The 21,931-nt window shown below is 33.7% G+C and overlaps 1 protein-coding gene across 7 annotated transcripts in view; it reads left to right on the forward strand.

The window, feature by feature from the left end:
• The window catches only part of PACRG (parkin coregulated), a 226,986-nt gene that overhangs the window by 102,003 nt on the left and 103,052 nt on the right, over positions 1-21,931 (forward strand). For all 7 annotated transcript variants that reach the window (XM_035538522.2, XM_035538523.1, XM_035538526.1 and 4 more), the window contains exon 4: positions 19,485-19,656. In XM_035538522.2, the coding sequence (XP_035394415.1) occupies positions 19,485-19,656 (172 nt within the window). The remainder of the gene's footprint in view (positions 1-19,484; positions 19,657-21,931) is intronic.

Below are 21,931 nucleotides of genomic sequence, written 5' to 3' on the forward strand. Positions count from 1 at the left end.
CTCTTCTAACATTTTGGCTATTCTTACTCTAAGACTTATTGTATTTATTCAGCTTGAAATTACAGGAATCCTTTGATAAGTCTGGTGCATGACAGTACAGTCTTATGTGAATGTGAAAATAGCTACTATACTACTTTATTTCTTTATGAATATCCTTACTGTATTCCTCTTCAAGTATATTTAAATGTTATGTATAATATATTTGTCTTTCAGTTAGACACATTTCTGGTTTGCTATTGTTATCTCTTCTGACCAGTGATTAACTGGAGATTTTGTCCGTCTTTGCAGTTAGGAGGTAAAACATTTAATAGGGACCATGTTTTCAATGCATTTTTATTTATTTATTTATTTACAAGAAATTATAAAGTCTTGCTTTCTTGAACATAAGGAAATTCAATAACTAGAAGAAGCTTCTACACAAAACACCTGCTTTTTTAGCCTTCACTCTGCACTGAAAGTCTAATTTCAGTCTTTTTCCTAGAACATATACCCAAAAGCTTTTTCCTTTTTTCTAGAAGTCGATTGTCTCCTTTCAAAACTGACCTGCCTCCTTCCCACACAAACACAAAACTGCTCTGCCCAAAACAATACTCAGTAAAATTCTTACTTTCACAGAGATCATACAGTTTCTCAGAAGGAAGTAACTTAAATTAAGAGTTTTGCCAAGGTTTGATCCAACCTATCACCACATCTTTAACCTCACCGTGAGTTGAAAAAACAATTAATGTTGTTGAACATAATACACATAATATAAAGTGAGGAAAATTGCATGTGGAGTAAAAGCAAAAATATCCATCCTCTTTATGAATGAGGTTTGTGGTCAGGACGAAGACAACATGATGTAAAATTCAAAACACAAAATAAAAGAGTAAAATAAGGGTTTTTACTTATAAATATGAAATTCTAAAGAAAAACTATGTAAGTGAAACTAAAGTTAATAACTAAGTTAATGCTATTTCTAGCAGGCTGGGGAGCTTTGTAGCCTATTTCAGTATCAAATACTGCATTTTTATTGCCATATCAGTAATTTTAAAAAGCCATTGTTTTAATAACAGATAATCAGAAATAAACCCTGTATTTTGGACTTGTGCATAAACAGGACAGCTGACATCAAAGTGTTACTTATTATATATGAAGGATGCTGAGTCCAAATATTATTACTTTAGATTTTCATCAAAATTAACAGTGTACAAAAATATGAAAGAACATCTTTATTTAATTTCTCTTATAAAATAGCCCCCCAACCTTTTTGTATATATTGCGTCTTTGTCTTGATTCTTTTAAACCCTTTAGGTTTATTTCCCAGGACTTGTCATTGTAGGACACAGTGCAGCTGCAGGTATAGAATATTAAAATTGCAAAAGTTACTCTTAGCTTTGAATGGATTTTTTTTTCTCATTTTGACCTTTAAGATCAAACTGATCGTATTATACAAATTTGTTTTCCTATCTGTCACAAAGTCTCACTACATTACTTAAATATTGATTCTTCTGTGAATGAAGTATCTTCCAAGCTTTTTAACACTATTTAAAAGAAACACTTTATTTTTATATTTTATTTTAGCTATTGTGATCTTTAAAGGCTCAATGTCAAATGCATATAGAAGGTATAGAAATCTTATGATGTGCTGAAACTTCTCATTTAACGTCAACAGTGTTGTTCACTTGATATGGCAATCCCATTTACAAATCTGTTTATTTCAAGTGGTCACATTTTCAGATCAATTTCAGACATTCAAGTTTCAGATATTTGGAAGTTTATTAATTCCATAATTTAATTTTTGTCTTGTCACATTCACTGTAAGCATCCTACTAGTTTTGGAAGAATATCATTATGAGGCTGTAAAAACTGCAAATGTAAGTGAATTAAAGGAAAAAATACAGGACACTCAAAATGTATGAAATCATTTCTACTGATAACATTGGAGTTGGCACCTTTCTGTAACATCTCTTGAATTTCGAAAGCATGAGAAGTAAAGCTGATGATATCAACTCTCAGTAGTGGTGAACAGATGCCTGTCATCTAATGTTTACATCCTCGATGTGTGGAATATTTGTTGAATCAGTCTGTTCTTGAACATCAGGAAAAATTTTAATGATTTGGTCAGCTAGATGTCTAATACCAGATCTAGATCTTTCCTCTGTCAGTTAATATTATAAGTGGTCCCCTCTGTGGCAGAAGATGAATTCAAAATAAATCTTTTGGAAATCATAGGTGTTTGGTTCAGGCTGAATAAAACCTGGAGGATCTTGCTATGCGCAGCTCTAGAACTGTATCATCACTGATAAAGATTTTCTGGAGATTACATGGTTGAGGATATGAAATTTCAACAAATTAAGTGTTTTCTTCCATTTTGCTTACATCAGAGGTTTCCTACTCTGCCATTTGGCAAGTATTTTATACCATTATTAGAAGTCTTGATGAAATTCCTTTCCTTGCCTTTTTCTTTTGTGCACAGTAAATAAAATAAAATAAAATAAAATAAAATAAAATAAAGAAGGAATGTACACAAGCATCTGTATACTTATACACAAGGGCTTTTATGGGCTCCATAGTGTAATTGTCTTGTTTTGTATGTAGTATGGAATTTATCATACTTATTGCTTTTGGCCTACATGGAGATGTTATCCAATATACTATGCCTTATTATTTTTCTCTGTATGAGCAAAGAATTAAAAAAAAAAATAATGTTTTGCATGTTCAGGTAAATTAAAAAGCTACAAATAATGTATAAAATGAAACTTTTACATACCACCTACTTTTCTACAAGTAAAAATATTTAAACACAAATATATTTGAGTTCTGAAGTGTTCTTTCTATCTTGAGTACTGAAGTGTTCTACAACAAATATTTAAGTGATTTCATCCTTTGCAGACTGAACTTGTGTTGAGGCAATGTGTTCAGGAAGCTGTCAATGCAAATATGTTTACAAAGCAGATGTGAATGTAGATAATAATAGTATGTCACATGAAAGATCTGGAAAGTGAAAGCTTAGTCCATGATAATTTCTTAACTGTACTTTCAAAATGTAATGTTTCAATGTGGAAATGTAAAATCACATTTCAGTTAGAAGGGTTTGAGTTTTTGAATTGTATATTTACATCATCTTTAATATACCATATATCCTTGTTGTTTGTCATACTCTAAAAAAAAAAAAAAAAGCATGGGTTCAGGTGCCAGAAGTTGATTGTCTGTACATTTTTCATGTTTTAAGTTTAACATGTTGTGATGATCTGAAAATGAGTAGTTAACCGATCGGGAGTATTTGATTCCTTTGATTTACACTGTTATGAAGCAGTTTTCATAACATGCTGGTTTGATTCATCTCTCACAACAGCTTGTAGGAGATAAGGAGGTTGTCAGAAAGATATTATTGGATGCTCAGGGACTGCTTTTGAAGTTACTCGGAGATGACAACTAATGAGAAGCTTTTTTTGATAACTTACACTTCAGCATAGATAGATAGATGATATGGTTATCTTTTGTTTGCAAAATGATGGCTTTGTTTGCTATTTGTCTGTAATAGAAAATCTACCCTACCACCAAACAGATAGTTGGTTAATTCCCCTTTTCTGTTTTCTGTTGTTGTTTGTTTGTTTTGGTAGATACCTTCTTTATTGTGTGTTAAAGCTAAACAGCGATGCTTTTGCACACTGAAGGAAGTCTGAATTCAAAACTGAAGTCAGTTTGATAGCCCTGAATACGTTTTACATGGGAGAAAGAAAGATTTTTTCCTAAAATGCTAAATACATTTTGTAAGTTAATGATACTTTTGCACTTGAGGAGCTTATAATGTAATGAAGAAATGAAGGGGTTGGTTGTTTCTTTTGATAGAGATTATTTAGGATGTACCTGAGTGAAGAATAGGCAGTTGGTGTAACCTCTAGATGTAGTTGTTATTAATCCTTGACTTTTTTTTTTGACTTATTTTTTCCTTTTTTCTTTTTTTTTCTTCCTAAATATGGTAGTTAAGGTATTTTTGATACCCTTAATAAAGTGGCATGATAAGGTAATACTGCTGGGAGCTGAAGGTACTGTGACATGGAAAGAGCTATTTTTAAAGATTTAGAATTGTCATTCTGAGAATGTAGAGCAGAAACGTAAGTCAAGGAAAGTGTAAGTGATGAAAACATGGAATAATACAAAGAGCCCCAATCTCAATGCTCTCACACATTATCTTCTGAAGCATTAGAATTGGAATTTTCTTTTCCTATGCAAATGAGAAAAATAATTTTCAATGTGGTATCAACCATTCAGAGTTTAATTAAAAAACAGTCCTTAAACTTTATACCTGGAACACAGACCTAGCTAAATGACCTCAAAGGCTAGTTCTGAGAAAGCTAGTCATACTCAGGCAGTTTTGCTATGCACAGAAGAAGAGGGAATGTGGCTTGTTATTGTTCTGGTATCACAAAAAGTGCAGGAGGTCTCAAAATGAAATTTATTAGACACCATACCCATTTCCAGTTAAAGATCCTGGATTGAACCATCACAGGGCTAGTGCTCATGTAAAATTGTCTCCTTTGTACCATGAAATTGCTACATCAGGATATTTCATCAGTTTGATAATACATGACAATAATCCATTATTTCAGAATTAGTGTAGTTAATGAGCCTTTAGAATAAGCTGAATACTTAGGGTCTGACCTATCAACAAGGATTTCCATAGGCTTCACTGGTCATGAATATAGTGGTATAATCTTAGGTTATTTCTGAACTGTGAAATAGCTGTTTGCCACACCACATCCTGGGACAAGACGGAACCTGGCTTTACAGGGGCTGCTTTCCAGCCTTCCTGTTCAGGTGTACTTTCCTCTGAAAGAGGATGGAAGTTGGAAGAGGAAGTGGTACATGTCCTCATATTCTCTCCCTAATGTGGTGTCTGGAAGTAGCTTAGAATTATCCTGTGCACAGGATATCCTGTTCTTTTTTTCACATGTAATTTAAACCCTACCTTGGTCACAGCCTCTGTAGTTACTGAACAGATCTCAGAACTTAAGTTTGGTTGGTGATTAGAAACTGGAGGATTTGGTGTTTCTCTTTTGTCAAAGTTCAGAAAGTCTGAACTTTCTCTCTTGTAAATTGCTGCTCTGACTCGGAATAGCAGATTTCTCATTTTGGAACCTACTAGCTAGTATCCCTTTATCCTTTTCCACTTTTTCCACAGTCTCCTTCCTCTTCTCAGTGTTCATGTGCATAAGTAACACTGTTGGAGGTTGTAGTGTGTGCTAAACTATCTAACCTTTCTACTTTTATCTGAAAAGGTGACAAGGAATCTGAGTTTAGAAGGTAAATTCATTCTCAGAAATTGTAGGTCAATACTTATCATCCTTCAGACTGCTAGACAAGTTCACTTTACCTCTGATGAAGAACTAGCAACATCAATTGAATTTGCATAGATGGCTATTGAAGCTTGATCTAGTGGCTCAGTTATAAAATATTTAAACTTTTGTCTCCAGTACCCACAAAGAATTACCCTAACGTCATGTCCCCTAATTCTCCATTGACATTCCAGATCTTGCACACAATATGAAATCATTTTTTATTAGTAAAACAGAAGAAAATGTTTTTTTACACTAAAACTGTTGATATCTAAATACAAGAAATCTTACTTTGGTCTCTCTAGATATTCTCAAGAAGGCATCTTTTGTTATGCTGATAATGCCAAAGGAGATAAAAACAGAAACATCAATCTTAACAGAGTATTAAGTCTGAAATTTGATTATGATCACTTAAATCCCAATATGTTTAATTATTTTTAGTGTTCATTATTCTATGATAATATTCATCTTGAATGCTTGTCTGGTGTGATTAGATGAAATTGTTATAAGATTTAATTGATCTTACTGAGTTTCATATTATAGGAACAAAACTGTGAGCGCTGTAGCAGCCACTGAATGGTCTATCAAATATAATTTGGATTATTCAAATAATTAAAACATTTGTTATTCTTTTTAAAAATTAAGAGGATTTTGAGTAATTACCTGCTTAAAACTATTTGATTCCTGCAGAAATATGGATAATTGTGTGGCTACTGAGGTATTGTTAGCCATAACTGATAACCTAAGAATGATGTTATAGTAAATAGTAAAAAGAATATTGTCATAAATTTTGTATAGTCTTCCAGAAATTCTCCCTGTTTTCAAGTTTACTTTCCACAATCCATTTGACAGCTATTAATATAAAACGTTCTCAGGTTCCACTCATTCTTATTATTCCACTTTTTTGATTTATATTACATTTAACATAAATGTATGTCTATATCAGCCTTTATAGTACATTTCAATCTCAGCTGGGCTTACAACAGTCCACTGTGGGAGTAGGCTGGCACATGATGCATTGGCATATAATGGGTTGACACAAAACACATTCCCAAAGGAAAAAAAAAAAAGACAAGCTTTTCTTTGTCGCTTGTTACACAGCAAAATTAACTTTCTGCCTCAATGCTAAGACAATACAGATAGTGCTATGTACTCTTTTACACAAATGCCTCAGCTTAGTCCAAAGAGAGGTTTGTATAGAAAAATTTGTCGCTGACACACCCACTAATTTCACTGCATCTTCCAGACAGTGAATTTAAATTACTGAAATAGCATTACAACAATGGAAAACTTGACACAGCAGTACAAAATTTGTATTCAGTGTTTAATGAAATATACCAATATTGAAAATTTTGTGCAGTGGTTAAAAAAACAGATCATCATTTATATTTTCCTGCGTTACATAGCACTATTTTGGTAGTTAGACAGTGGGAATAACTTGAGTAATTAAAGCCTAGTGTAGTGCTACTGCTTTGGGATTCAGTCCAGGGTACCCTTTCTGTTTTTTTATTCTCTTTTTCTCCAGAATGAGTGAAGAATTCCTAGTCAGATTGCTAAGGTTACACTGTACTTCATGGCAAACACACCATGTGATAGTGATAGCTAATACCATAGGTGTGGGGAAGAAAAAGCGTGAGGAACTTCTTCATTGCATGATCACTGTCTACTTAGGCTTCTATAGTTAGAGATTCCCATTGTGTTAGTGAAGCCTACTTATAATTTAGCAGCATGTCTTACCAGGCTTTACTGTGAAAATAACCCTTTTCACTGCACAAAATTATTTAAATGGGTAACGACCAGAATTTATCTGTCAGTCTCTGATTTTCAAAGCTATTTTCTTTTCCTTTTGGTGAGTGCATAGGGTTGGCTGCATACTAATGCAAGTCAATCCAGCCTCTACAACCCAAATAGCAACAAAAATAATAGGACCAGCTTATTAAGAATATGACCGTAAAACATGACCATAAAGCCATATGTCCACATAAACCACATGTGAGCACTGACATGACAAACTACTCAATGACTGACACACAAAACAATGCAAACCAAACCAAAGGCTCATTTTGCCTATATTAATTTCCTTTCTCCCCCGGCTGTATAGTTTTATTTCATGTGGTGACCTGGGAACCAAGTAGAAAGGTTTTTTAACTGGTAATCTTACTTTTATACTTGATGTTGGTTTCAGTCCATTTATTTTTTGTCTGACTATGTCTTACTAATATTGCTTACTTATCTATGCTATTTAAATGTGAATGAATATAGCTATGGCCAGAAAATTGTTTCAAAAGAAAAAAAAAATCACATGCATAAGAGTGAGTTCTTAAGTTTCGTTCTCATGAAATTTCTTGCCATTTATTCATCTGGTCAATGTGAAAATAGAAGAGCAGTCCTAGTGAATCTACAGTATACAAAATTCTCAAAAGTGTCTATGAAAAATTATATTAAGTAAATGTATAAGGATACATATGTAGAATGCATATCAGTAATATAACTTATAGACAGATACAACATAACATGTTGACCTCCTCACTGTATTTGTTTCAAGGACAGTTTAAAAATCCAATGATCTGAGCTCATTTCATCTAGTGAAAACTGGAGACATAATAAAGAAAACTGCAGACATAATAAAGCATAGGACTAGCAACCATTTTACTGTTAGTTATTTTACTTAAGGTTAGTTTACTTTCTTCAAATTTGTCTTTGGTTTACACATTTTATTGCTTTCAAAGAAAATCAAGGATCAGCCAGAATTTTCATTGCCATAGTCTATTAATGTTATTTATCTGAGCCTCCAAGATAGCTTTTCCTTTTCAATAGTTTTCAGAACATATTCATCTAGCCTCAAAAAACTTCTTTAGTCAGTGTGGTGGATGGTTCAAATTTAAAGTATTTCTGTGCAAGGATAGTACATACTAAATAACCTTAGTAAACAAGATCCCCATTTTCTATGGGGAGAAGTCAAATTTTGAGCTAAGAATGCAAGAATAAATCTTTAATGCAAGTTAAATCTTTAAGTTTTAACTGCTTTCCTATTGGCTTCTGCTTTTGAAAGTTGATTAGGATCAATTTTTAAGTTTTTTATACAAATTCAAAATACTGTTGTAATTATTATATATTAACAATAATATAGTATTATCTTCAATTTGTTGTCTGTTCATGTCTGTATGCTAGGTTTTTATATTGGCAACCACTACAAGAACATATGCAGTATGTTCAGACCTTAAATATTTAGAAAAGAATATCTTACTGAAATTAATACAGTTTGGAAAGAGTTTTTTTCCTGAAAGAGCAGATGAATGGTTAATAAAGCAAACATTTACATGGGGGAGGGGTTCTAAATTCAACGTCTTAAGTCAGCGTTTGTTTGATCAACAGTTGGCCCCTTTGAAGGGCCATATCTATATACACCTGAGTAGATTTGTTGTAGGTACCAAATTCAGAAAGGACTACTGAGTCATCTGATTGGTATCTTCTTTTCACCTATGAAATGTCATCTTCAGTGACACCATTAATGTAAGAGTTGTATTCAGTGACTCATTTCACAGACAGCCATGTCAGATGCCACAAGGGACTGTACTCTTCTAAAGCAAGGTTTATTTTTAACTTCTTGACAGTAATATTGTCTAATCAGCTCAACTTAATATTCAAGTGATACATCTGCACCAAACATTTTGTTCAGATATGTTTGATGTATTTAATAGAATATTTAAAAGCTGTGCAAGCAAACTTTTATTATTTTTTTAAATGTATTTGTGTTCTTCACTCCATCTCAGTTTGTGCAATTCATGCCAACCTCCGCATTTATCCTAGTAAGGTAGTGGGACTATGTAATGTCCTTGAGCATAGACACTGTTCAGTACACAGCTAGCACAGTCTCTGACATAGTTTTTTCAGTGTCAGATAATGACTCCTGCCCTGTTCTGGTTATATGTATAGATACACCTCATGGAAACGTCTTTTCGTCACACTGTAGATTATAAATTCTGAAAATTATGAGCCAGTCTTGAGTTCTGACTTATTTGGAATGACACCGATTTTCACAAAGAGAGGCTTTTAACTTCTCTATGTCAGTCTGATCTGTTTGTTCCCAAATTTGGCCTTGAAATTTACAATAATCTCCTGGGTATCTCTTTCCATAGTTCACTATTAAAATAGACAATGCCATCACAATGTTTGGTATCAGCCAGCAGATGGTGTAGTATTCCCTTCCATTTCTGAGGCTCTATCAATGTCTAGAATCGGTTCACTTTGTATTTGATTCATCTATCTGCAGTGTACCTCTGGGGACCTTCCGACATTGCATAGCATATTGTCTCATTCCACCAGACCATGACTGAAAAGTGTGAGACAAATTCAGAGCTGTCTTTCAGGACTCTTGGAGGCCATGGGCAAAGGATTTCTGGTGGCTGACCTCTTCTTTTTAGACAGTCTTCTGCTTCAAAACTTCTTTTGGTCCATGCTCCTTCTCAGACATACTTACAAACAGTGAGACTACTTTGGTTTTCCTCCTTTAGTATTCTTCTTGAAGTCTGTGAAGATTCATACATTGGGGTCCTGCTTACTCCAGAATTTTTCAGGAAGTTGCGAGTGCAGAACTGACCTAGATGTACAGCTTTCATGGTAACTGTCTCAGTAAATTTTATTATGTTTCTTTCTGGATTCTGGATAGTTCTCTTGAAATGTTCAGCCATTGCTCTTTCCTGGGGAGGAGCATCATCATTATAACATGGGAAATTGGAACAAATGAGCCTATTAGACCAATGGAGCAGATTCCGAAATGGATATACCACTAAATAACTTTGAAAGTTGGGGGATGACTTTCAGGAGTTGTGAGTCAAAAAACCATCAGTTAATGCAATTGCTTTGTCAGTGTATGCCAGAGAACACTTAAAGCTCCTTGGCACTCTCTTAAAATCCCTTGGTCTTCTATCAGCCTTTGGTCTTCAGCATCAATAAGGACTTAACTGAAGTTTCCACCCTTAAGAGATCCTGTTAAACAGTATAGAGATGAATATAGTTCTTGTGACTATGGGGCAGCTACCATATCGGTCAGACATTTTTTACCTATTCTTTTCTTCACCTTGCTGGAAGTATGTTTTTTCTGTCTATAACCTATTCCAGGAGAGTAAAGTATTCCAGATTTTAGAGAGGCATACACACCTTAAAGTATTGAAGTTACTGGAGTAAACTTATCCACCCTTCTGAAAACAAAGGTTTTTTATACATTTTACCATATAATATCCTAACTAGTATTAAATATTACTATGATACCTTTTTACATGATATGCTATTAAAATATCATATTCATGTATATATACACATGTATATATATATATAAAATATTATTTAAAATATCATATTATTATAGTGACCAAAATGTGCCTGGTACAAACTGACCAGTTTCTTGAACTCTATTGAAATTTGGTTTGTTACTTAGTTACATTAGTGATACCAATAGGTCTCAGTAAGTTTTAGAGATTTACCATTAGAGGTCCTGAGTAATTGGGTCACCTTTAAACATATTTGTTTTTCAAATAAGCTTGATCAGTATGGAAATAAAGTCCAGTTAGGAGCCCTGTGCCAGGGCTTCTGGGAAATGGAGGAATGTCCAGGAGTCTGTGCATCTTGCTTACATTTGTTACTTGATTTTTAAAATGGGATAGTCTAGGTCTGGCAAGAGATTGACTAGATGTCAGTGTTTTGATTTTTAAACTGATAATTGTGTGTTTATTTCCTTTCAAAAATTAGTTCAGCAAATGTGCTGACAGTAACAGCTTGCTTTACCGTCTTTTGTATAATGCAGTTTGCTATGACAGATTATTTTCTCATCTGAATCCATACTATAAATCATTTAGATTTCATTGTATGTATTTAATATACTGTAGATCTTGGTTCCTGCATGTTTTAATGGTGGAAGAGGTATAACCAAAGACAGTAAACTTAAATTCATTCAAAATTAGCTGAAGTTGGCCACCAACTTTTATGAAGAGTTTCCCTCATTGTGACATCTCAGATAATTCTGGTCAGATAGCACAAACTTTTATTCAGCTCCAGTCAATAATTTTTAACTAGGTCTTTCCAGTACCAATGTGGCATTAATAGAACAATAATGAGTCACCAGAGGATGACCTGACCTTCCATGGTAAACATCTTCCTCCTGGAATACTCCTCTCAGAGAGGAGAACTTAGAACTTAGGACTCATCTGCTCACAGAGCAGGCAGAGAGCAAGACTCATAAGGGGAGCTCCGGGCCTAGAGGCAGAGAACTGTTTTCACTGTTCTCACTTTCCTCCCAGATAGCCCTCATTTTTTACATGAACTTAATGAACTTTTCCCCTGAAGCGCTATGAGAAGATTACTTTACTGGAGTTCATAAAAAATTTTATCATCCTTCCTTGGCTGGTGCTGCATGTATCCCTTTCAGTCTTCTTTCAAAATCGCATTCCAGAGGTCAGAAATTTTTATGGCTTTCAGAAGATTCAAGATGGTAGCAATTAGAAAAGACAATTAGAATAATAAAATTTTAAAAAGTATTCATAGTTACAAACATGAGTGGGCCTTAATATTGATAAATGCAATTACCAGAAGCTGCAGCATTACAAATTGTAAAAATAATTTACAGTTTTTACTTTTCTATCTTACATTCTATCTTTATCACATTGGTAAATCATTTCATTTTGTCAGTCAATTTCAATTGTTTGCAATACTCCATCATTTCTATCATTCTGAATAATATTTTTAATTTTAAATTGTGGCCTGTGATAATATACTAAGCAGCATTATTTCTACGAATCCCCAGGGCACTCCACCATTAATGTTTTTGTTTCTTGTACTGTAACCAGCTTTTAATTCATGAAAGGACTTCATTTTGGCTCCTGTGGCTACTAAGTTAACTTAATAATATCCTGAAAAGGACTCTATTGAAAGCTTTTTGAAATCCTAATTCAATATCTAGAACCAGATATCATTCGTCTATTATTTTAACTCTTAAAACTGTCCCTTAGATTGCTTTTAATAAGCTGAATATCCAGAGTACAGTCTACAGATTTCTGCTCTGTGTCTAGCAAGCCTGTTTCATAAGAGCAAAAGACATATAAAACCTGTCAGTGAGTGTCAGAAAACAGCTTCTCAGTTCTTACTAAAGTTATGAGACAACCAATTGAGTCACTGGGCTCTTGCACATTTAGGATTCTGATTATACTTCTTGGAACTATAGATTCTTTAAAAAAAAAAATCAACCCCAAAAGTAGGTTGTTCTCATTAAGAGAATTTTGCAAATGTCATGTGAAATCAATAAGATTAACTGCATGATAAGAAATGAGTGAATAGACTGTGAATTTACTGAGAGGACTGTGTCTTCCTTCCTGTTTTGTACAATTTTCCATGCTTAATAATAATGCTATCCAAAAATATGCAGTTACATCTTTGGAGATTTATGTGATGTAAAAACTCTATGTTGGTAGGATAGGAATAAAACCTAAAAACATGCTGATTGTAATAGGTGCATGATAGGTGTAGTTTTTTGGGGTTTGATTTTTTTTCTCTGACAGTGCTCAGAATTCCCCCATCACAATGTGTTTTTGCAATTTGTGAGTGAGAGTATAACTTCTCTGTTGCTGTAGAGAGCCATACGTAACCCCTTTAGTGTGCTCAGAATAAAGGAATAATGGGAAAGGCTTAAATAAGAAATAAATTGATCACATCTATATACAGAACCACATTTCCTGCACACAAGATGCACCTGTTCCCTTTAGGATTAACTTTGAATTTGCACAACTGCTCCAAAGAAATACACTAATGTAGACTCACCTTTGAGGAATTATCTCTTCTTATTTTTCTAGTTAACAAAGGGAACAGAGTACTGCTATTTTATTCTCTATATTAGAGGTTTTCTGCCCACTTTCCCACCTAGAGATAATTGTCAAGAGAAGGTGGTAGGAACAGTCTCACAGAACACTCTTATCACAAGAATTCACTATTCTAATTTGCCTTTCAGCCGTTTGGTTTCTGCATTTTTATTATATTTTACAATATATATTGTGTATGAAAATGCAAATATTAATGCATAATGATGTTTTAAAAGTTTTCACAATTTCTAGAGCCACAAAATGACCAATTTTTCATTATGTCTGAAACTTATGACAAAATTCAATAGATGGATGATTTTAGTTGTGCATTACATACATTCTGGAAGGTTTCCCGCTATTTTATGCCATGTCTGAATTATTAAAACAAAATAAATCTTTGGATAGTTGTTTTTAATTTTGGCCACAGACATTTTTTGCTGTGTGGTTTTATCCCCATCTTCCTGCTTATCTGCTTTTTTCTGTTTTTGTGTTATTTGTATAAATGCCAAAGAATTTTAAGTTAATTTGAAAGATAGCTTTGCATGAGTAATTGTCAAAGAGAAAGGAAATTAATGCCAACAAATGAGAAAACAATTGCTTGGCCACTCCTTCTGAATGAGTTAGAATCAGTTGACATTCTTTCCTGATTTATAATTCATTCTTCATAATTCATTCTTAAAAATTAAAGTAAGAATGTTAAGTTTCATCTTATTAAAGTGGTAGCAAATATTCTTTGAGCAAGAAATGAGGGTATATAAGTTAATTTTAAATGATTCTGTACTGACACGATACATTGTATGTGTCTTGCTGGGATGATCAAAGTCACCCACTGTTCTTCCAGTATGGTTTAAAATGAACTGCATGTTGCACAGAGTAGATAAGTGAAGATCAATACATATGCCTCCAAAAGGTAGCCAGAGAGTCTTCCAGCAACCTCCTTATTGTCCTTCTACCTTCAGCATCTGCCTTCGAGGTGGGAGGGATTTACCTCCACTTAGCCTTCTCTTCTTCTGGGACAGTGTTATCCTCTTTGTTTTCCTTTTCAGAAAGGTGTCCACTGGTGTCTAATTAAATGCTTGCAAAATTGTAAATTGCATGATTCTTATAAGTGCATGGCTCCTATGAATGCAAATTATCTTTGCACATCATGTAATGCTTATATTAGGCAAATGCAAATAAAAGAGATGAGTAAAATGTAGAGAAACAATATATCTCTTTCTGTCTTACTCTAAAGTTTAACATTTAGTGTGCTTGTGGAACTTTTACAACATATTAATAAAACTGTAAGGAAAACAATGGAACACTCGGGTGTATTAGGATCACATATTTTTCATGCTTTACTAGAAACCACTTGATTCTGATAATCTAATGTGATTAGAGTTCAGATAGACAATAAAAAGTTAAAAAACATTTGTTTTCCTTTTTACTTTTTAATTTTTTTTCCCCAGTTTGATGTATTCTTATGTGCCAGCTTGTCCCTGTTACTTACCATGAGGAATTCGTGGGAATATAATCTGGTCGTTTTGTAGTAGGATAAATATAAATATATAGGGTAAATTGATAATAATAACAGGTGCAATCTCACTAGTTCCCTGTATAATAACAGTAATGCTTTCCTATCTGTACTAGAAATATCTGATACATTTAAATAATAGTTGCCCTTTTCATATCTGCATCGTGTTGGTGGTTCATAATGATTAATTGGTCTGCTCAACTCTTTTTGCTGTTTTACTACATCATGTTGATGAACTCCTGTACTGTAGCAGAAATTCTTGCTTGTCTGTCACTTTGACATTGCATGGGATACTGTAATGACCTATATCTCAACCATTTTTGGTCATTTTGTTTTCCTTGTAGGTGACCCTCCTTGATATTGGCAAGATCTGCCTTGTCTATAACGTCAGCAAAGTGTATAAAGTCAAAATCTAGGCAGTACAATTAATAAGTTTGTTATTTAAATTATTGTGAGAAGTTAAATATCTGCAGAGTTAAATATCTACCTTTTCTAAAAGGTTCTAAATTCAGTTTCACTAAATTAAAAGATTTCCATTAGAGTTCATATCTAGTTACTCTCTTGCCATTTTCTGTTTCCCTTAAGTCAGATAATCTGTTGTTTTCCAGTTTATAGATTATCAGATTGCTTTAAATATGACTGTTTAGGAAAGGCCAATGGCATACCAACTGTCAAACTTCTATACCTTAAGTTCTCTCAAATAAGTTCTCTCTTCATTTATCAGGCAGATAAGCCAAGGAACTATTTTTACTATTTTCAATGTAAACTCTTCATCTGGCTTTTCATTTTCTCAGCAGACTTTCCTCTCACTATTAGCTGCTTCATAGGAACAGATTTTCTGCAGAACAAATTATCTCTAATTGTGATACTGCCATTAGTTTCCTTGCATCTTGTTGTGCATTGGTGTGTTATACATATTGATAAAACAAGTATAAACTGTATATTGTTTCTTTTTCACCTAGAGAGCTTGTAATATGCATAGATAGCATAGAAATTTCATGAAACAAAAGATTTTACTGATGCTAATACAGTGGTTTTCATCATCTGATCATATTTTATAATAATTTATCTTTTTTTTTTTTAGTTGGCCTAATTGCTGAAATTCAGATTGTGGATTCTCACAACTTACAACCCTATTAAAAAAGTATAGAAGTTCATAATACTTATTTTGAGACTTATTAAAATCTGTAGTTGCAGCATTGTTGTCAGATGTGGACAAGTTTTGCCAAGAATTTGAGCTTTAATCAGCATTATTTGTGGGTGGATGTGAACAACAGAAGAATTTTGTGGGAGTAAGCAGAAAAATCACATTTTTCTCTGTACAGCTGTATAATAGCCACTTTTAAAAGCTAAATAGTAAATACAGAAGGAAAAGGTTTCACAACATAGAATGTAAGACAAAATATTTCTGGCTTCCATATTGTGGGAGTTATTATAGGGCACAAAATGCTAAGTAAAAATTAGTTGTATGCTTGGACAGCTGACACTTCAAGAAATGAGATAGAAATCAGAGTCCTTTTCAGAGCCATGCCAGTAGCCATCCACTGATGGCTTTGGAACCAACTGAAAGGTAAGGAGTATACACAAATGCTTTATTATGTAATGCTTGAAATACCTGTGTTGTGTAGAGATTTTGTTTCAAAATCAAGCATTTGTGTCATGTGAAAAAATAAAAAAAAAAGTATTTTTAAAACCAGAAATCATGTTGTCCTTAAAGTTAATGTGTCATCCTGTGTATATAAAATGTATAACTGTAAGACAATGTTGGTAGCTAAAGGTAATATCAAAGGTGATATCTTTTATTGACCAGTTATTGTCACTGGAAAACAAACAAACAAACAAAAAAAAAAAAACACTGAACAAGCTTTTGAACACATAATCTTTCTTCATGTCTGGAGTGCAAAAAGCGTATTTCAAGGGGAAAGAAGAGGTAAGAAAAATTGCTCAGACTATGAGAACCTCTTTGAGAAAAAAAAAGATAACAACTGTACAGAATAGATGAGATATTAGTAGAGAGAGGAAGAAAAAACATAAGGGATTCTATTACATGTGATTTGAGCAAAATAGTTGCAAATCTTGATTCAGTAACGTAACAAGGGTGTGTATTTCCATGGAAATAGTTTGTAATTTTGAAAGAGTTGTCCAAAGTGCATATAAGGAATGGATTAAAAAAAATAATCTGATAAAGGCATTTTTCATTGTACTAATTGTGTATCTTCATTTTCATGCCTAAAGCTTTTCTCCAGATACAAGTAAACATTGTATGTTTTGTTTTAAATTTTCTGAAAGTGGAACGTTCAATAATTGAAATGCAATCAAATAATTATGTGAACTATAGAGAAGTTAAAAAGAGAAATATTGAAGGACATCTTATTTTCCTATTGACAAAGGACAAGAAAAAATTGGATCTTCATTGTCCTACTTCTTCATCAAAGCTTTTTTGATCACCTGGCCGTTTCTTACATGATACAGGCTTCTCTCTGTAGTGAATAATTTGGTTTCTGAATTAGGCTTTTTACCAGAAGTTTGTAGTTGCTATATCTTCTGTTCTCAGTCACTGTGTGGGCTCACTTATTTTACCAGTTCACAAGCATTGTCCGTAGCATGCTGTATACTCAAGAAATACCCCCCAAAAAATTAGTATCGAGAATTTAAATATCTTATTATTAAGTGTTTTGTAAAGATCTTCATATGTACTTGCTTGGTATAGTTATTTTTGAACTTTCACATGAATTGACCATGGAATATTGACCCTAAAAGCATCTGATGAAGGTGTTTTCCATTCTTAAACAAAAAGCCAACAAGCAAAACACACAGAGAAGCCATCATATGTGGTGTTTTGGGTTCTCCTGTAGGGATGTTTAATTATTTTTTTTTGTTCCTTCCTCTGTATGGTTCACTACAAGGACTTGATTTCATTCACATTTGTAGGTAAATAGGCATAATGCATTCATTCTTTTTAGTCTGTTGTTAGAGGTTAAAAATCAGTGTATGTAAGAGTATTTAAGTATGTAATTGGCACTTCATCTGCCAATAGTGAGGTACTCACAGCAAATATAAAGGACTTATTTTCAAGTACCTCTTCCATTTAAATGCACAAGGAGCAGCTGAGGTCCCTTGGTTTGTTCAGCCCAGAGCAGAGCAGGCTGAGGGGAGGCCTCATGGCGGCCTGCAGCTTCCTCATGAGGGGAGCGGAGGGGCAGGCGCTGAGCTCAGCTCTCTGGAGACAGCGACAGGACCCAAGGGAACAGCATGGAGCTGGGACATGGGAGGGTCAGGCTGGGTGTTAGGAAAGGTTCTTTGAGAGGATGAACAGGCTGGAACAGGCTCCCCAGGGAAGTCGTAATGGCATCAAGCCTGTCAGAAATCAAGTGTTTGGACAATGCTTAGACATATGGTTTGATTTTTGGGTGGTCCTGCATGGACCCAGGAGTTGGACTCAATGATGTTGTTCCCTACCAACTTGGGTTATTCTATGATTAATTTTCATTTATCATAGATGAATCAGTTTCAATGTGAACGACTGAAGTGGTCCAGTCAGTAGCTAAGATATGCAAGATATTCAGGTCTGCTCAGAGTCAAGCAGGGAGGAAAATGAATGACAGTGGCAAACAGAGAATGTATGTCTGCTACTTGCTTGACTTCCACAATTCAAGTGAGTTCTATTCCCAAAAGATATTCAGGAATTGAGGGCTGGGGATTGGTTTGCTTAACCCGACTAACTTTTCTTTAGGATTTTTTGAGCTTCAACATAGTCTGTGACAAAGCTTGTTGAGTGTGAAGGAGGAAGCACCTACCAAATTTCAAAATATAATCTCACTGGAAAAATAGGGTAGCAGCTAAGTAGTGTTTCAAGGAAGCGGTTGCCTGAAGTGGTGGATTGGTCTGTCAGTGATTTTGAGGATCTTACTGTGTTCAGAGAAAGTGCCTGGCTGTTGAGCCAAGCTTAGCTATACTCAGAGCTCTAAGAGACTGAAAGCAAGCAACTTCTGGTTCTTTCTGGCTTTCCTGAGTGTATGTAACATCAGGTTGATGGTATGTAGAAGAAAGAACGGGGAAGAATACTTGGATGGAGTGTGAAATCCCTTACAAATTCATTATCATGGTATGGTTCGCACACTTTCTATTTTAGGAATGGAGCGAGGTTCCTATTAAGCATAGGTACCTAATTTTTCTTTACCTGTTTTCACAGTAGAGACCCATGGAATTTCTTTAGAATTCTGTTCCTGAAATCAATAGTAAATAAATTTAGGTAAATATCCTACGAAGTTGCAGATTCAGTATAAATATGGATACTTGTGCGATGCTGGATATTTTTTGGTTACAGGATTCTTTCTTATTTGTTCTTATAAATGTCCAAGTGAAAACATAAAGATCAGATATTTCTGAAGTAAACAGAATGTTGTTCTTAAAATAGCTGCATTAATTTGTGTGGGTGACTTACAAAGTAAGGTGTATAAGTGAGAATATCAGAGTCTGGTACTGACTTACCAGAAAGCCTTCAATTGCTAATTTCAGATATGTGAACCTCTGGTTTCATCTAAACAAATGATTTGAGTGTCAGCTATTCAGAAAATATGTTGGAGCATATTAATTTTCATTCTGATCTTTAGGTCTAATATTTCTGTATTTCATTTATCTGATGATAAACCATAATGGAGACTTAATATTATTCTGCAGTGATACAAACTCATTATTATCTAAACATACTTGTGTAGATGACAGTAATTATCTATCAGGCTGATCATGTCGCATTAGTTTTGTAAAATTGTATTTATTTGACTATTTATTTTATATTTTCAGGTAGAGATTGAGAAGCTGGACTATCATTATTATCTGCCTTTGTTTTTTGATGGGCTTTGTGAAATGACATTTCCATGTGAGTTTTTTGCACGTCAAGGAATCCATGACATGCTGGAACATGGTGGAAACAAGATTCTTCCTGTCATTCCTCAGCTCATTATCCCAATAAAAAGTAGGTGAAGATGTGTGGAAAATAAAAACAAACAAAACAAAAATAAGCAGCTAAAATTGCACTTATACATTGTAGATTTTTGACAAGTTGCTAATTAAGCAATAAAACATGACAGGCCATACATACAATGCAAACCTGGGTAAATTGTAAGGTATAAGGCCAGAAGGCTTATGCCTTCAGTCACCTGGTAGGTGCAGTGCTCCAGAAAATTAGACTGCCTGGTGAGTCTTTTTCTTATTGCAGTATGGCTCTTTATCTTCTGAAATTTGAAGTGACATTTTCTTACCTAATTTTTATATATTTATTATACAAATCCATTACTGTATAAAACAGTTTATCTGAAATGACAGGAGAAATCACCAGATGAAACTTTGAGGATTATGTTTCTTTCTTCTTTTTGTTTATTCTACAATGGTATTATTATTATATTTATTCTCTAGATCTCTTTTCTATCATCATTATCATTACTTCCCATGTACATATATATATATATTTATATATAAACTGAGAGTTCTGTCTGACTCATGAATGCTGTAGGTGAAATTTTGGCATTCAATATTAATTATATTATTAATTAATTAAATATTATTTTTCGAGTTTTTATATATTCAAGCCTTTTTTGTTGAAAGATTATGTGAAAGATGATAAATTTTGTAAGTACAGGTGTAATACTACTAAGACCAAAATTTATTTTATTAAAATACCTATTCTTTCCTTTCCTCTGTCTTTAACTTAGTTCCTTCAGTAGATATTCTGAACCATCATCCTTCTCTAGTTTGGTTTTATGAATCTTAAGTCTGAGTGCTACACCTATGTTAGTAAATTAAACAGTGTCATGGTGCACTCCTGGGAGTGGGAACATGATAGTGTTAATTTCTTAGAAATGGAGTTTCAATTCATGCTAATTTGCCCTCTCCTGAAAAATTCTTGGACATAGGCCAGGACCATTCCCAATAGGCAGTTTTGATGCAGCCACCTTTTTCTTTTTTTAAGGGGGGAGATTATGGAAGTTTAATAGGTCAACTAATGTTAATCTGTGCCAGCTGGCTTCCATTTAATTTTTCAATTGTAAACCATATAATCCAGTCCTAAAAAGCCCATATTTATTAAACTTGGCTTATATTTTGTGGTTGATCAGTAATGATATCATTGCTGTCCTTTGGCCTGTTTTCTGGGGATGATTCAGCATCCATGCTAATACAGAACAAAATGGAGTCATTGTGTTTGTGATACAGAATGAATAGTCAAACACAATTTTGGAAAAGGGGAAAGTGAATATAGTTTGGAGCCTTTGGAGCCAGTGTATTATTGGAAAGATCAGAATTACTGTTGTTTGTTTCGTTCGCTTTATTATCCTTTTAAAAATATCAATTAGAGATGTCATTATCTGTATCTTACTGTAGATTTTTGAAAATGTCAAAAGGTACATGTAATATTTAGTAATGGTTACTCTGTAAGTGACCATTGCGAAAGGTTATGAAAAGAACATTGCAAGTTTTTTCTCTCAAAAAGGGGAATATATAAAGAGAGGAATCATGGCATTTCTTTAAATCTGTATTTTCAACACCATCCAAATTTATTTATAACAGTATCACTCTTTTTGAAAGCTGAAATAGTTTCTTCAGAAAAAAACTGCAGGTTTATGACAGCAGCTCCACACTTAGGATTTAAAAGTCTTGCTGAGACTAGAATCTAGCTTCAAAATAATTACCTAGAAGCTTTAGCTGTTACACAGCTTTTAGCATTAGAAAAAGACTGCTAGGTAAGAATATTTATATGGGTTTGATATATAGACTTTTAAATTGAATCAGAATTTAAGATGCTGAAACCTATTCAAGAATCTGCTGAAACCTGTTCAAGAATCTGCTAGCTAAATTTAGTTGTTGGCACTGTTTTATTTTATTGTACTCCACTTATTTTTTATTAAAAAAAATAATCTGTATTGGCTTTAATAAGTGAAGAGTCTAAATATTATCAATGACAAAGGCTTCTTCCTAACTAAATGCGTATTAATATTTTAAAAAGACACCACCACCTAAGGAATCTGAAAGTGTGTACCTCTAAGAGTGTTTTAAATTCACTATGCCCATGTAATATAGCAGTGTAGTCAGAGCTGTATATTTTTGTGACTCAGCTGCATCCACAATAAGCTCAACTATGTTTTACACATATTACTGTTACTGAAGTGTCCCTCTGGGTGAGTTATATCTTATTAACCAGTCTTCTTTTAGATCACTACCATATTTCTACTGTGAAAGACCAAATCAGTTGATTG

The sequence above is a fragment of the Cygnus atratus genome, chromosome 3, assembly GCF_013377495.2.
Source record: "Cygnus atratus isolate AKBS03 ecotype Queensland, Australia chromosome 3, CAtr_DNAZoo_HiC_assembly, whole genome shotgun sequence".
NCBI lineage: Eukaryota > Metazoa > Chordata > Aves > Anseriformes > Anatidae > Cygnus > Cygnus atratus.